We start from the raw sequence: 15892 nt of genomic DNA, 5'->3' as shown, positions 1-15892 counted from the left end.
GGTTTTACCTTTGTTTGTTTAGGGTTTTACCTTTGATTGTTCATGATGTTACCTTTGTTTGTTAAAGGTTTTACCTTTGATCGTTTATGGTTTTACCTTTGTTTGTTTAGGGTTTTACCTTTGTTTTCTTAGAGTTTTACCTTTGTATGTTTACGGTTTTACCTTTGTTTGTTTAGGGATTTACCTTTGATTTTTTATGGTTTTACCTTTGTTTGTTTATTGTTTTACCTTTGTTTGTTTATTGTTTTACCTTTGTTTGTTTACGGTTTTACCTTTGTTTGTTTAGGGATTTACCTTTGTTTGTTTATTGTTTTACCTTCAATTTTTTTATGGTTTTACCTTTGTTTTCTGAGAGTTTAACCTTTGTTTGTTTATGGTTTTACCTTTGTTTGTTTATGGTTTTACCTTTGTTTGTTTAGGGATTTACCTTTGATTTTTTATGGTTTTACCTTTGATTTTTTATGGTTTTACCTTTGATTGTTTATGGTTTTACCTTTGTTTGTTTATGGTTTAACCTTTGTTTATGGTTTTACCTTTGTTTGTTTATGGTTTTACCTTTGATTGTTTATGGTTTTACCTTTGTTTGTTTATGGTTTTACCTTTGTTTGTTTAAGGTTTTAACCTTTGTTTGTTTAGGGTTTTACCTTTGATTGTTTAGTTTTACCTTTGTTTGTTTAGGTTTACCTTTAATTTTTTATGGTTTTACCTTTGATTGTTTATGGTTTTACCTTTGTTTTCTTAGAGTTTTACCTTTGTTTTCTTAGAGTTTTACCGTTGTTTGTTTATGGTTTTACCCTTGTTTGTTTATGGTTTTACCTTTGTTTGTTTATGGTTTTACCTTTGATTTTTAATGGTTTTACCTTTGATTGTTTATAGTTTTACCTTTGTTTGTTTAGGGTTTTACCTTTGTTTATTTAGGGTTTTACCTTTATTTGTTTAGGGTTTCACCTTTGATTTTTTTTATTGTTTTACCTTTGATTGTTTATGGTTTTACCTTTGTTTGTTTAGGGTTTTACCTTTGTTTTTCTTAGAGTTTTACCTTTGTTTGTTTAGGGTTTTATCTTTGATTGTTTATGGTTTTACCTTTGTTTGTTTATGGTTTTACCTTTGATTTTTTATGGTTTTACCGTTGATTGTTTATGGTTTTACCTTTGATTTTTTTTATTGTTTTACCTTTGATTTTTTATGTTTTTACCTTTGATTGTTTATAGTTTTACCTTTGTTTGTTTATGGTTTTACCTTTGTTTGTTTATGGTTTTACCTTTGTTTGTTTATGGTTTTACCTTTGATTGTTTATGGTTTTACCTTAATTTATGAATTTACAATGGATTGTTTATTATTTTACCTTTGTTTGTTAACGGTTTTACCTTTGTTTGTTTATGGTTTTACCTTTGTTTGTTTAGGGTTTTATCTTTGTTTATTTAGGGTTTTACCTTTTTTTCTCAGAGTTTTACCTTTGTTTGTTTACGGTTTAACCTTTATTGTTTATGGATTTACCTTTGTTTTTTTTATGGTTTTACCTTTGATTTTTTATGTTTTTACCTTTGATTGTTTATAGTTTTACCTTTGTTTGTTTATGGTTTTACCTTTGTTTGTTTATGGTTTTACCTTTGATTGTTTATGGTTTTACCTTTGTTTATGGTTTTACAATGGATTGTTTATTATTTTACCTTTGTTTGTTAACGGTTTTACCTTTGTTTGTTAACGGTTTTACCTTTGTTTGTTTAAGGTATTACTTTTGTTAAGTCCCCTGAAGTACTGGAATTATAAAAGGTGCTAGTTAGTGAGCACTATACCCGATTATTAGATGGCAAATTGTCTCAATGCTGAAATTAGAGAATACAGTCCTGAACAAACAAATTTATTCATATTTGAAAAAAGGCACATTTTTTCTTAAAGTACTCGTCTTCGGGAATAGTATCGATGTGTGCATAACTACTTTCTTGACCATTCGCTTCTGTCCTCACGCTAATGTCTAGATTCTGGTTAAGAAATATTCTAATTAAATTATCCAGTTTCGGTATTAGCGGGGAACTGTTCATCCTGGTTCAAAAGTTATCTTGAAAATTAGCAAGTCTCTTTAAATTGCAAATCTTCTGACTTGGCATATGTACGTTAAGGGTCATCTATATAGCAGAATAATGTTGAATTTCAAACACGAATAAATAGCTTAAAAATTGCACAAAAATAGTCATGTAATATACCAAAATGTTTGTTTGGACATGTAGTGTCTTAAAATCACAAATAATTTGATGTAGATGCTAACAATTTCTTCCATAGAGTTACTTTGTGGTAAGTTGTAGCATGGAATAATTCTAAGCCACAAAAATAACCAAACCTGAAAAATAGCCCAGATGTCATGCTCACAGGTGTCTATAGCACAGGGTAGGAGCATTTGTTTGACCGGATTTGACTTTATGTAGGTATAAACACATATTTAGTTTTGACCTTGAAATGCAAATGGCGGCTGTGGATGATATTACACATATATGGCATAAAGGGAGGCATTTCAGCCATTAAAAATGCTCCTATATAATACATTTAAGACATCTGATTATAGTAAGAATGACCATTTTAAGACAAATTTTCAAACTGGTGAGTTTTGGGCCTTTTTCAGAAATATATATCTTTTACCCCAAACTCAACGGATGAACATTTTTTCCTAAAAACAGTCTTCCTGCCATGTCTAGAGTTCTCTATAGTATCTAATATGAGCATTTTTGACGTTTGAAATACCTTCTTATATGCCATAATTGTCTGATCTTATTCACAACCGCCATTTGCATTTCAAGGTCTAAATAAAATCAGTGTTAATACATATCATAAAGTCCAATCTAGTCAAACCAATGCTCCTATTTTGTGCTTTAGACCCTTGTGAGCAAAACGACATGACTGTTTTGCACAATAAATGAGATACAAATGAGTTAATTATGTCCCCCTGAAACATGCATTTTTCTCATGTTTTGTTGAAATTTACGAACTACTGAACAAATTGAATGTCAACAGCAAGGCCCACAGTTTGACATGATACATATCAAAATTTTATCAAGTTATTTCTATTAGATAACACCCTAGTAGGGATGTATAGCCTTGTAAAATATCAACTGTTTTGGCTGGATTTGCTGTTTAGATGCCCCTTAAAGCAAGTGTATCCCAAGGATACATTTAGGCCCCCTTATTTTCTTGTTTTTATCAATGACATCGTCGATATATTTGATGCATCAATAAAAGGTTCTGTCGACGATGCCATTCTTTATATAATAGTCGATCTCTCAATTCATAACCATAAGTGGTCAATTTAAAATCTGAGTAAACAGAAACAATCGGAGACTGGGCTGTCCAAATAGAAAATATATGTATTGAAACTTCGCTAAAAATATTGCAGACAATTAAATTTATAATTGATCGCTACTCTAAAAAAAGTCGATATCTCAGTCGGTTAGAGCGCCGGCCGCATTATCTCAGGCTCAGATCTAAGATGCATTGTTCGACGCTTTATAGACATTTTCTTTCTGAAAAACTTTATGGACATTGATTGTTCATTTCTGGTTTTCTATTATCTTACGCTCTATTTTTTATGCGGAACAGCATAGGAGAGCAGTTACACAGGCTCACAGTCGAGAATGGCGGGGAAACTTGAATTCTATTAATTATAGTGTTGTTGTTTTTTTTAAACCGCGATGATAAATATAACCATTGCACTGCTTTCAGTTGGTGTTATGGGCTCATCAGCCCATAACTGCCAAATTAAAGCAGTACAATGCTTAAGTATCCGACAATGCTTTTCCTTCTATTGTTATCTGTAGTCTATCGGCGCCCCTAGTTGGTAGAACATGCCCTTCCCTTAGTCTCCCATTTTTCTCTTTCTCTACCTTGTACTGTCAATATAATACCCTCCCTCCGTCCGTTTTTTCATGTATGAACTTACTTCATAAAATATTAACCTTTCTTACTGTGCTGTCATGTATACTCAGTTAAGAAGACACGTTTATATCTCTTTTCTTTGTATATCTTAATGCGCTGTTCTGTATAGAGGAAAGATATCAAGTTTAAACTGCACTGAACCTTACGTTTTAGATATATAAAACATATTTTTTCAGAAGAAAATAATCTTCAAACAATATAAAAATACTTTCTATTTTATTGTTTTATCATTATATATTAAGATGAAAAGTGACAAACAAGCTTTATGAAATTAATGAAATGTGAATATTCTCTTGAACTTGTTATAGACCTGATTAATATTGGACGAAAGTAAACAGCACCATTTAACTCATAAGTGTACTCCACCTAACGGAAGAAGCCAAGTTCTTATCTATATTCTCCAGTTCAACACGTCACTCTCCGACATAGTCATCTGAAAGCGACTTTCTGGATTGTTGTCTCTCAACATTCATATATACACATTCGTTATAATTACGCAATTCCAAATACTGTTAAACATCATAACTTTGATTTCATGCTGTCATCGTCCATCACAGTTCTGGGGTATAAATCTTTCTTCATTATCTGGAGCATATCACGGTCGATACCTGTATGGCCTAACGCTCCAAGTGCCAGTCGCTTAGCAGCATCCATAAGGGAAGATAACTCCCCCACCTCGTCTATTAGCCCCAGGCTCTTGGCTTCTGTGGCTGGAATTGATCGAGCAAACACGACTGCCTCTCGTAATGCTTTTTTGTTCTTCATTTTCGCCCTGTTATAGATGAAAACAATTAAATTGAAATAAATTAAAAGTGGTCATAGATTTATATACATGTACCGGATTTTACGAACCACATGTACATATTTCCATTGTTCTTTAATGTGAGAAATCTATGTATTCCATATTTTCTTTCCCCTTCCTTCAAAATGTAGTAATTTAAACAGAATGTGTAACAACCTTATATCAATAAGATACAGCAAAATCAATGGACAGGCCAATTTTTGAAGTGAGATAACTTTTCATATATCCAAGCCTGATAATGAGAAATGGAGCACGTGTCCTTAATACAAAATTTTGCAAAGAGAATAGTAATATAAAAATACATCTCAGAGTGTGATGTTTGGTATCATGTACACAATAATCATTGCAATTGTTACAGGAACCCTAGGCTTTGAATTCAATTTTAAGTAACGATCACTAGGTCTGTCCAATTTAAATTCAAATAACATAATTGAATAATTGTTTTGTTCCTTGCATGTGTCAGACATAAAAGTTACCTCAACTGATCCATATCGAAAATACATTATTTATAAATGATTGAATATAAAAACATACTTGAGCACCTCGCAGGAAGTAGGTGGAATTCGCATTCCAACTCTAACCTCGTTCATAGAAAACCAGCCTCGTTGTGAATTCATCACAAGGTAGTCATGCGCAATCGCAACAAAGGCACCGCCAGCAAAAGCGTGTCCTGAAAAGATGATTTATGACCAAAAGACATCAACATTCCGATCAAGAATCAAAATAGTCTCACCTTTGCTCAGAACGGTTGTCCAATGACAGCAAAATATCAAAATAAAAGAAGAATATAGAATTTGTGTATTCTGATCAGAAATTTTATGAATTCTCTAAACTGGAAATTTGTTAACAGGATACATGTTGGATATCAAATATCTGATATTCATGAATCAGAATAATTTCGTACTATTAAGCTTTGGTTCATAGAGGCTCCGGTAACTGTTGGCGTCATACATACCGTTTATGACGGCAACTGTCGGAAGTGGAAAGTGAAGGATTCGCCAGAATAAACCCTGGACATCGGTCCGGAACTTCAAATTCACTTCTTTTGACTGTTTCATTGCCCATTTTAAATCTACGCCATTGCTGTAGAATTTACCTTCACCGGTTGTTATCAAAGCCTTGCAGTTCTTATTTCTGGAAAGTTGAATAGAATCTATCTTATTTCCCACAGAATTATAACGTAACCAGCGGTGAAAGCATAACAAATAAACTTTACGGTGTTTACATGTCCCGATTGATTCGATATTCAAGGACTTGTTACCAATATCACGACTTCCGTGACTGAAAGGCTTCCATGGAGCCTAGGAACCTAAGTTGTGGCTGTCTTCGGGGCGAATACTTTGTGAAGGAGGGAGTAGTGTAAAAGTGGGGGAATAGGTCACATTATTAGCTCAGGCTGGTGGGAATTTCCCTTCAGCCTGTATTTATCCTTATAAAAGCTAATTCATAATTGCTGCATCTGTACACTTGTATGTTGGTTTGCTCTCTGAGCATGCGCAGCTGTACTTGGAATAAAAGCAAGCGGAGACCTTCGAATTAACTTCCATCTCGAGTGGGAACAGAAGTGATGGAAGTTTGCCTTGAGAGCGAGATCGCTCAGCATGGGCGAGATGTTTTTTCATCATTCCTGTTTCAAAACGGTACTTTAAAACATTCATAAAACACTAAATTAAAACAGCATGAAATTATTATAATAACAATTAAATGGGGAAAAAATCTGGGTTGCATTCTTTTATTTTCATTTCGTCGTCTTTAAATGACCTTACGAAGCCAAGCTGAATAAGATCTTAGAGTTACCTCCCTTTGTCCACAAGCCACTCACCTGAGAACTTTATCCAGGCTATCGTTGAGAAGCTGTACAAACTCGGCATTTAAGCGATTCTCTCCGTTCCTCATAGTTAGGATTGCAAATCCATCATCTGTGAATTCAACGGAAACTTTTTCCGACGACATCATAGATAAAATAGCATGTGTTGTATCTGCTTACCTAAATCAATCAGCGAAAGTCTACCGCCGGTGTCTAAATTTAGTAACAGACTTTGATCGTATCATGTGACAACTGTATATAAAATGTAAGTCGGCACCAGTCCGTATTTATCAACGCAGCTCTGTACACGAAATGTATATAAGTTAACAGAATTTGTGTCCAGTGCTTCTGCATATATTTTTTTAAGCAAAACAGTGGTTATATGACATATGACATGTTCTATAACCCCACCTTTCTATACCTGTACAAAGTCAATGTTTAATCATTCAGTTTGAGGAATACAAGTGATTGACAAACAAAAGTTTACGCCCGACGGACGGACGAGTCCATATCATCGTACTTTGAGCCAAATTTGACGGACGTATAAAATCGCAGCTTTTATGCCGCTCAGGACATTTTTTAATGCACTGCAAAAAAAAAGTAAATCAATACAAGCTACATATCATTTTAAATACATTTATACTTGTAATTATGATTATAGTAATAATCAATGTGACCGGGACAATGATATGTACTGCTATGAACTACTAGTATATTGTTATCCTTGAAAACGCCGATTCTGAATAAATTCATTTAGAAATTCTGAATGTAACTTTGACCCAAAGACCATATACTTAATCACATAGTTATTTTTTTAAATAAAAATGTCGGTATTGTTGACCTTGATTGAATTGATTGCTTTCGTTTTATTTTACCTAGCTTTTAAATAATATACTGTTCAAAATGTTCAAAAATGTTCATAAATGTTTATACTAACATGTAGCGTCATATGCATGCAAAATAGCATGACCTAAAAAAATTGTTCTGAAATTAACCTGAAATTGACCTGAATTCTTTCTGAATTGCACACGGGGAAAATCATTTCAAATTGATGTCAAGAAATTGACCTGAAAGTGACCTGAATTTGACATGAAATGGACAGGAATTTCACAAGATTTTTTTAATGTCAAATTCAGGTCAATTTACACATTAAATGAATTTACTATTTTGCTCTTTAAGGTAAATTTGACCAGGAAATTTTCACATGAAATGTCCCGAATAGACATGAATACACTTTGCCAGTTTAGACGCATAATATATTCTACTCCCAAATAAATGCGCGAAAGTTAAGATTTTATTAAAATTAATGTGATTATGTTCATCTATTTTGATCAAAAATTAAAATGCCATTCTGCTTCAGAGTGGCACGACTTGTTTAAAACACACACATTCCTCGGTAAACGTCTAAATATAGAGGAGGAGGTGGAAAGAAGTGATAATCCCGTGTAAAATGATGACAAAGTACTGTCAATAAACGCGGAAGTGGCATGACAAGGGTCTTTCTTACACTCGGGGCAACTTTTTAGACAACACAAAATAAAGAAAACGAACACATTACCGATCTAATGATAATGCTAGGAAACAACTGACGACAAAAGGTTGGTCTTGATATTTAATAATAACATTGCTTTTCCGATTGCACGTGGTGTGGAAGTGGTAAATACAGTAAGACACAGGCTTTACTGTAGCCCGAGTTTCCTCTGGCCCCGACACCATGTCTAGACATGGTGTCAGGGCCAGAGGAAACTCGGGACACCATGTCTAGACATGGTGTCAGGGCCAGAGGAAACTCGGGCTAGGTTTACTGTAGAATGTGGATTTAAGTCAGTAGTGTGTCAGGTAACATATGTGATTAAATTCATGTCAACGATCATAACTACCAAACATGACATTTGTTGCTGCAGCTTGTGCATCATCGCGCGGTATCAATACATATTACTCGTTATGTAGCATGCAATGTCATGTTAAACACGTGTATTGAACTTTTTTTTTATTATAATCAGTAGCGTAACTGACATCCTCAATACTATATGGTGTACCTATTCTACCGGTTCTCTTGAATTTAGATAACTTTATGTATTAGAGAAACACCTCAAACTGTGGGGCCTTGAACTATCCATTATCTTGACTATTCCACAGTTTGAGGTGTTTCTCATACTTAAAACATGGCGTCATTAGACTTGACTATTACACAGGTTTATTGTTTAAATATTCCACTGTTCCAGGTTAACCTTTACCTGTTACACTCTGATATTCACTGTTTTACTTCACTAAAAAACATGCATCATACTTTGCATGAAATTTGTGAATGTTTCACAGGTACTATGGTGCTACTATTGAAACATTTATTTAGTTAAGCTTTCACTGTTAAACAAATAAGGGACTGAGGTACTAGTGATAATGACATTCTCATCACTTTAACAAAAACTAGCACAAATTTTGACCTCAAAAGTGATATTTTTTCGGATATATCGAACGTAAAATGTAATTCTTTTTTGGTGGAAAAAACTTTCAAGGGTTACGAAGACTGCTGGATGCTAAGATGAAAATTTTAGCCAGACAGGGCATTGGAATACAGAAACGCCAAGCTCTGTAATTAAGATAGAAGAAAATACTAAGTTGTGGTCCCTTGAAAGTCTGGGTACAGACACACCACAAAAACTATCAGACACCCTGCTCTATACTTTAGGACTTAGCTTTGCCCTAAGAGCCGGATAAGCTGAGACTTCTTCAAGGAAATGGCCGAAGATACATTCAGTACACACAGGATGTATCTAAAACAAATCCCTGTGGTCTCAATCATCGTAAACTGACACCCAATCAGATATGTGCTTGTGAAAACCCAGAACATCCAGACAGATGTCCAGTAAGGATCTATGAAAAGTACCTGAACCTAAGGTAAATACTACTACAAGTAATTTGATTTTTTTTATATGCTAACTTATCCAGTCCCATACAGCAATACAGCGAGTAGGATGCGTAAAGAAGAAGGTTTCCAAGGACTTTTACACCAATCATAGTCTAAGAGCAACTGCTGCGACATGATCGTTTAAAGCAGGTATAGATGAGCAATTTATTAGTGAAGAACTCGCCACAGGTCCACTGCTCTGAGAGGATATAAACGTACCAGTCAAAATCAGTTAGAGAAAGTCAGTTATCTGTTGCAGTCTGGTGGGGAAAAAACAAAGAAAGTGGATGAAAGCTGCACAAATGTTAAGGATTCTGTAATGAATTCGGACAAAGAAATAAATATCCAGGCTGGAGATTTGAAAATTTCTGTGAAATTCTGATGTGACATCAAATGTTTCCTTCCATGATGATGACTGGATTAATTAGGGCTGTATTGATGATATAATTATCTCCCCTTTCTGGATTTATTAAATGTGTATTCTCTTATATATCAAGTGTTATTTTCCCCATTCAATATATGTTTTCAATTAAAACAATTGCCTGTTAACGGGTTGTCTTATATACATGTATATTGCTTTCACCTGGAACTGTGGAACAGTTGCTAAAATTATTGTTGAATAGTTTGTAACTATTCCACAGGAAAAGGAAACTATTCCACAGCTGTAGGTAATAATAGTATATTTGTCTCGGCTAAACATCATACGACAACAAAAGATGACATCACAGCCATAGTTTGAATAAAACCAAAATATATTTTACATTTTGAGAATATTTTCCGCGATAAAGTCAGAAGTAGCCGAGGTAATTGAACTGCAGGTAACTTGTTCAGTCTCCAGATATTGATTAGTATTAAGCGACTATGGAGTCAATTTGACAAAGATAAAAATAAAAAAAAGCTTGAATTCGACTTAATGGAAGACTAATATTTGCCAATCACTGTATGTTACAAAGCTGATTAGTTCTGTATTCAACGTACGTAAATGTAACAAAGAATCATTTTATTTTTATATCACATTTTTATTAAAGAAAACATAATCATATAAGCACAGCATTTAGGTATTTACAGAATATTTAAACAACATAACAAATGTACAGTTATGATGAACACTTTAAACGGCTCAATCGCCAATATTTCATTATATATCACAAAAATGCTTTGAAATTTTGAAATGGTTTGCATGTATGTTGAAACGTTTAACGATATCACAATGGAAAATGAAAGTAGAATATTCAAGTTGCGGTTAGCAGTTATCTTGGTCAGCTTTCACGAAGTGGTTTGTATCAATGTTGAAACTTTTGTAGACGGCCATTAACTCGTCAATCTTATCTTGTGGAAGAGATCTTTCACGTGACATGATCCACGCCTGTTCCAGATGACTGATTCCGACAATATCGATACAGGAGTATATCAGTGTGTATGAGGTGTAGTCTGTCTTCAGAACCCAGTAGTTTCCGTAAGGTGTATCTGGAAATAAACAGTATTTAAAATTTTTAATAATGACATGTCAAGTCAAAAGGAAAATTTTACAAAAAACATATACGTTTCACTTGATATCTTTATCTATAAACACCGTGTCCACATTGCGATCAGGGACGTTGATAATTGCATTAAAGATTCACTCAACATCTTCTTAAGCAGTAAAAGTCCAGCATTCATCAGTAACTTATTTCGTATGCAAATATTACAAAAACTGAAAAACTTAAGATACTAAAAGCCGCAAGTCAGTTATGATGTAAAATGAATAACCGAGAAGCTGATGCTTCAGTAGTTTACTTACGGGCTGCGAATCTGATCTTCAGTTTGGAGGGGGAGTTCTGGACATCATTCTGATACGCATCACCGATGGCTATTGAAGGTTTGCCTGTCTTTGGTCTGTAACAGGAGTACACATTAATTGTAATGAATACATCGGATGAAAAAATATTTTGCTGTTTTATTTGTTTTGCCAAGTGGCGGATATGGGACCAAATGAAAGTTTTGCTCGGTTCTTAACCCATTAACGTATGCCAAAAGGCAGTCCTCTGTTTGAGTGGGTGTCTGCTAAATGGCAAAAGAGGAAAAGCTATCTGGTTACAAAGAATTAAGGTCTTTACTGTCCACTTCCCTTGCCGTTATAATGGGTGTATTTCCACCTATTTTTGTTTTGTAATTTTATTTTAGTATGATTCTAAAAGTTGACAGCAAATAATATATTTCAACATGTACGGAAGTATATACTTATATGATTCCTGAAGAAATGGATCATTGCTCTTGTATACTCACTCGAATCCCTCATTGTGTACGTATACGTGGTTGTTGGCCTGTAGGGTGTAGTTAGCAGTGATGCACTTTTGACCGGACTCGTAGCTGGTAGGGAATCGGTACAACTCATACCATATCCCAAGGTACTACAAGTAATACGGTCAGAGTTAGTACAGGTTTCGATTAAACTAGAAATATGGTAAACAAATGGTCATTTAAGCATACAGTCATTGTAATCTCAAAGTCATTGTTAGTGCAATGTTGTTTTGATAGCAGGACGTTATAACATTGAAATCAATGTTTGAGCGTTTTACGAAGAAAGGTCTATAACTGTTGGCTAGAACTGAGGTTATTAGGTGACGAACACACACACACACACCAAAATTGCTAGAAGTCATTGAAATATCAGGATGATGCCAATAGTTTGATAGCAGGTTCTACAAATCCTAACTCACAATCGATAAAGAAGGTCACACAGATCGTGGATTGTTTTTAAAAGATAGGTTATACCTATTGATAAGCAGAAACAGGGTGAATTTTAAAAAAGTACTTTAAACAATTTTATGATTTAGATTTTCATATTAATCTTTAGCAAACTGACAATTGTCTACATTCGATGCAACAATAAAATGGAAGATATATATTATTTTCTTATCTTGATGTAAATCAATTCTAGAGTATATCTTGAATGAAACAATGTAGTTATATTACAATAACATGTTAAAGTTTAACGTGATGAAAATATGTTCAGGAAAATAGGTTTCCTGATTGAAATACACTATGTGCAATATTTTCTAGATCAGTGTTCGGACAAGAAAAAATGCTATATAAAATATTGATTGATTTCTAAGTACCTGTGTCATATTTCGAAACGAAGAACAATCACTTCGGAATTAATTAGTCGCAAAGAGACGTGATATGTATTACTGTAGCTTAAACAATGATTAATTTGAAAATAAATGATATGCTTGCGTAAAATTGAATACTGTTCATTGAATTAATTGGAATTTTTAGATATATTGTACAATCCGGAACAATTAAAAGTATTAATTATTAGAAAAATGTATGTACTCCTCTCAGATACAAAAAACAAAATAAAGGATACCTTCAGTACGGAGACAAACCTTTATTTCTATTTCTGTCGTCGCTTTTTAAGGTGTTCTGTGATGCTGAATCGTAAAAATGACTTACCTGGTTGAGATCAAAGCTTTGCTGGGTGGTCACGGAGGGGCATCCACCAAAGCTGAAAGATTGCGCCGAAGAAAGGGCCACGGCCACGGCAAAAAGTAAAGCTTGTCTGAGCATTGTCGATTTAGTGTTGTGTCAAGCCCTAGAAAAGTCTGCACAGTTTATACAAATTATTGTCCACCTTTTATAGGCACTGGCCAGGATGTGCTCACATGTTTTCACGCGTGTTTTCGAAATTTAGATTATATAAGTTGCTTATGAAACATTTTCAACCGAGACCTGTCAACAAGCGTCCATGTCCACATTCCTGAATTGTGTTGGTCGACAAGAAACACTACTGGACATGGTCAGATAAAGTCGAGATTATATTCTCAGGAATGTCCAATCTTACTTCTACCTTTACGTACGCTTGCACTGGGCTCACGGACTGTTCCTTAACGTTATTGATTTCTCCAATACATATCTCACAACTTTTTTCTTATATTTAAGCTTTAATAGCTTCCGACAGAGGACATTTGGTTGGATTTTGCCTTTCAGTGTAATATGCATTTTTAATACTTTGGCAGTTTTTCAAAGCAAAAACAATTATGTATGATATTACCGTCATCAGTAGTATCTTGTTTATTCTATTATATCGACATTTTATATACAGTGAAAACTGTCTAAACCGGACTCTGTTCAATCTGGATCTTTGTCTCAACTAGTCGAGTAATGTACAGAATATTTCTTTATGTATCTGTAGTGGTTTTGAATCTGCCGAATTCGGTCTACTGAAGTATTCTGTAATCCGGCCTTATTTCAGGGTCCCATTCCTTCTTTACACTAGTAAATCTACAGTGTGTAAACCGGCGTCGACTTCGTTTTGATCTTGTGTGCATCGTTGGCTTTCTTGGCTCCCGGTGGTTGTTTATACCGTACCGATACTATACCGTACCGATACTATACCGTACCCCGATACTATACCGTACCCCGATACTATACCGTACCGATACTATACCTTACCGATACTATACCGTACCGATACTATACCTTACCGATACTATACCGTACCGATACTATACCGTAAATACTATACCGTACCAATACTATACCGTACCGATACTATACCGTACCATTACTATACCGTACCGATACTATACCGTACCCCGATACTATACCGTACCGATACTATACCTTACCGATACTATACCGTACCGATACTATACCGTACCGATACTATACCTTACCGATACTATACCGTACCGATACTATACCGTAAATACTATACCGTACCAATACTATACCGTACCATTACTATACCGTACCGATACTATACCGTACCGATACTATACCGTACCGATACTATACCGTACCATTACTATACCGTACCGATACTATACCGTACCGATACTATACCGTACCATTACTATACCGTACCGATACTATACCGTACCGATACTATACCGTACCAATACTATACCGTACCAATACGTAGCTCTTCAGGAAAATGATCATATATGAAATAAACACTGTTTGTATATAGATAAAATAAAACGCGGTTTCAAGATTTTCTTGTATATATTATTCAATACATAACACAACTATTATTGATCAATTGTAGATGTAATGACACATCATGCTCTCTACAATCTGACCAAATTATGTAGTCCCGGAGGAGTCCAGTGTATTTATAATATGCATTTCATTATTAGATATGAACACACAATCTACAGACATTAACATTTTACCGAACTACCGCTTATTTCAGGGATTATTTTAATTAAAGCACTGTAAAAACTTAATCGGAAAGATCAATGCATTTGTGTGTTCATGGACACGTCATTGTTTCTGAAATCACATTTGTAATCCACATAGTTTGAAAAAGAGGGCAAAATCATATATACGTTATTACTATGCCCGATGAATCATCTCGAGAGCTTTCGTAACTCTAGCCTAGAAGATGAACTGTCCTTTATCTGTGACAGAATGAGAGGGCCAGCACTCGTCTGTACATACCAGAGTCAGTGATTCCCTAACTCCGTGTCCGTACACGTGAGTTGGGGAAGGCTTACATATAAAGTAATATCGGAATCGTAAACAAACTTCTGAACAGTTATTCTGCAGAGTTCTATGAACTATTTACGTCAGATTGATATTTAAGGTGAAGAAAGTAATATACCGTTTAATTCAAACCGAATCTATAGTCCGATACAGACCTATTAGAAGGTATATATTATGTATGTAAAATATTTGCTTTGGTTTCATCTCTAAAGTACCTTTAAATTAATAATGTAGTCAACAAAGTCACAGTATTTGTCTACCGTTTGCATGTGCATAAGTATCCATTGTATATCATTTCCAAGAATACTTTACATGGATATTTGCGGTAATGAGGATATATGTTCAAATTATAGAATTTATTTCGTTAATTATACAGAGAATCAGTTAACTTAAATTATGATGTTCAGTTATGTTAATTATTTACTCAAATATTAACTAATTGTTTAACGTCTGAAGAACCAAAATAGTTCTCCAAATTATTGTTTATCATGGGGATTAGAATCGATGATAACTGTTGAAGCATGGAGTGTCTTTCTTTTTGCTAGGATTTGAACAAAACTATCAGCAATATCCTTTACATAGTTCTAGATGGATTTTACGAATGACGCACTAGATATTAGCACTATCCAATTCCCATTGAGTGTAAGATACAATAGAGTCAAAAAGGAATTACTGCTGTCGTCCTTTTTAGGACTCGGTAGTGATGCTAATGGTCAAAAGTGTTGATAAATAACAGGCCATAGAGGAAGCTCGAAATCGGTCGAAAGAAAAATCTGGATGGGGAGATGTAAACCTTGATAAGTGGCAATTGAAATATTGTGTCTTTATATAAAAAAGTATATTGCCAGGTGTTGTTGTAACATGGACTTTTATAATAATTAAATTTGTAAAACAAACTTTCGAATAAAATTAATAGAATACCTGTCATCAATAAATGTACATACATTATAGTTATATTTTCTCTTCTTTTACGATACTG

At 34.3% G+C, this 15892-nt stretch overlaps 2 protein-coding genes across 2 annotated transcripts; both read right to left on the bottom strand.

The window, feature by feature from the left end:
* Nucleotides 1-4123: 4123 nt before the first annotated feature.
* Nucleotides 4124-6890, bottom strand: LOC117338252 (enoyl-CoA delta isomerase 2, peroxisomal-like). Its single transcript, XM_033899523.1, has 5 exons — nt 6721-6890; nt 6549-6685; nt 5682-5860; nt 5261-5396; nt 4124-4696 (listed from the first exon to the last, which is right to left on the bottom strand). Exons 2-5 carry the CDS (start codon nt 6680-6682, stop codon nt 4444-4446), a joined length of 702 nt encoding a protein of 233 aa, XP_033755414.1. The 5' UTR covers nt 6683-6685; nt 6721-6890; the 3' UTR covers nt 4124-4443.
* Nucleotides 6891-10439: 3549 nt separating this feature from the next.
* On the bottom strand, nt 10440-13171 carry LOC117338376 (apolipoprotein D-like). Its single transcript, XM_033899712.1, has 4 exons — nt 12877-13171; nt 11707-11831; nt 11222-11316; nt 10440-10908 (listed from the first exon to the last, which is right to left on the bottom strand). Exons 1-4 carry the CDS (start codon nt 12988-12990, stop codon nt 10685-10687), a joined length of 558 nt encoding a protein of 185 aa, XP_033755603.1. The 5' UTR covers nt 12991-13171; the 3' UTR covers nt 10440-10684.
* Between the last annotated feature and the right edge of the window lie 2721 nt (nt 13172-15892).

This window comes from Pecten maximus, chromosome 11, assembly GCF_902652985.1.
Source record: "Pecten maximus chromosome 11, xPecMax1.1, whole genome shotgun sequence".
Lineage (NCBI taxonomy): Eukaryota > Metazoa > Mollusca > Bivalvia > Pectinida > Pectinidae > Pecten > Pecten maximus.
The sequence above is the reverse complement of the archived record's forward strand: the minus strand, read 5'-3'. Positions and strand labels throughout refer to the sequence as shown.

Coding starts and splice junctions, on each gene's coding strand:
- LOC117338252 (XM_033899523.1), bottom strand. CDS start 6,682: ATGATGTCGTCGGAAAAAGTTTCCGTTGAATTCACAGATGATGGATTT. Junction 5,861..6,548: donor AGCCTGGATAAAGTTCTCAG/GTGAGTGGCTTG, acceptor TCAACTTTCCAG/AAATAAGAACTGCAAGGCTT. Junction 5,397..5,681: donor GACAGTTGCCGTCATAAACG/GTATGTATGACG, acceptor TCATCTTTTCAG/GACACGCTTTTGCTGGCGGT.
- LOC117338376 (XM_033899712.1), bottom strand. CDS start 12,990: ATGCTCAGACAAGCTTTACTTTTTGCCGTGGCCGTGGCCCTTTCTTCG. Junction 11,317..11,706: donor GTACACAATGAGGGATTCGA/GTGAGTATACAA, acceptor CTCCTGTTACAG/ACCAAAGACAGGCAAACCTT. Junction 10,909..11,221: donor GAAGATCAGATTCGCAGCCC/GTAAGTAAACTA, acceptor GTTTATTTCCAG/ATACACCTTACGGAAACTAC.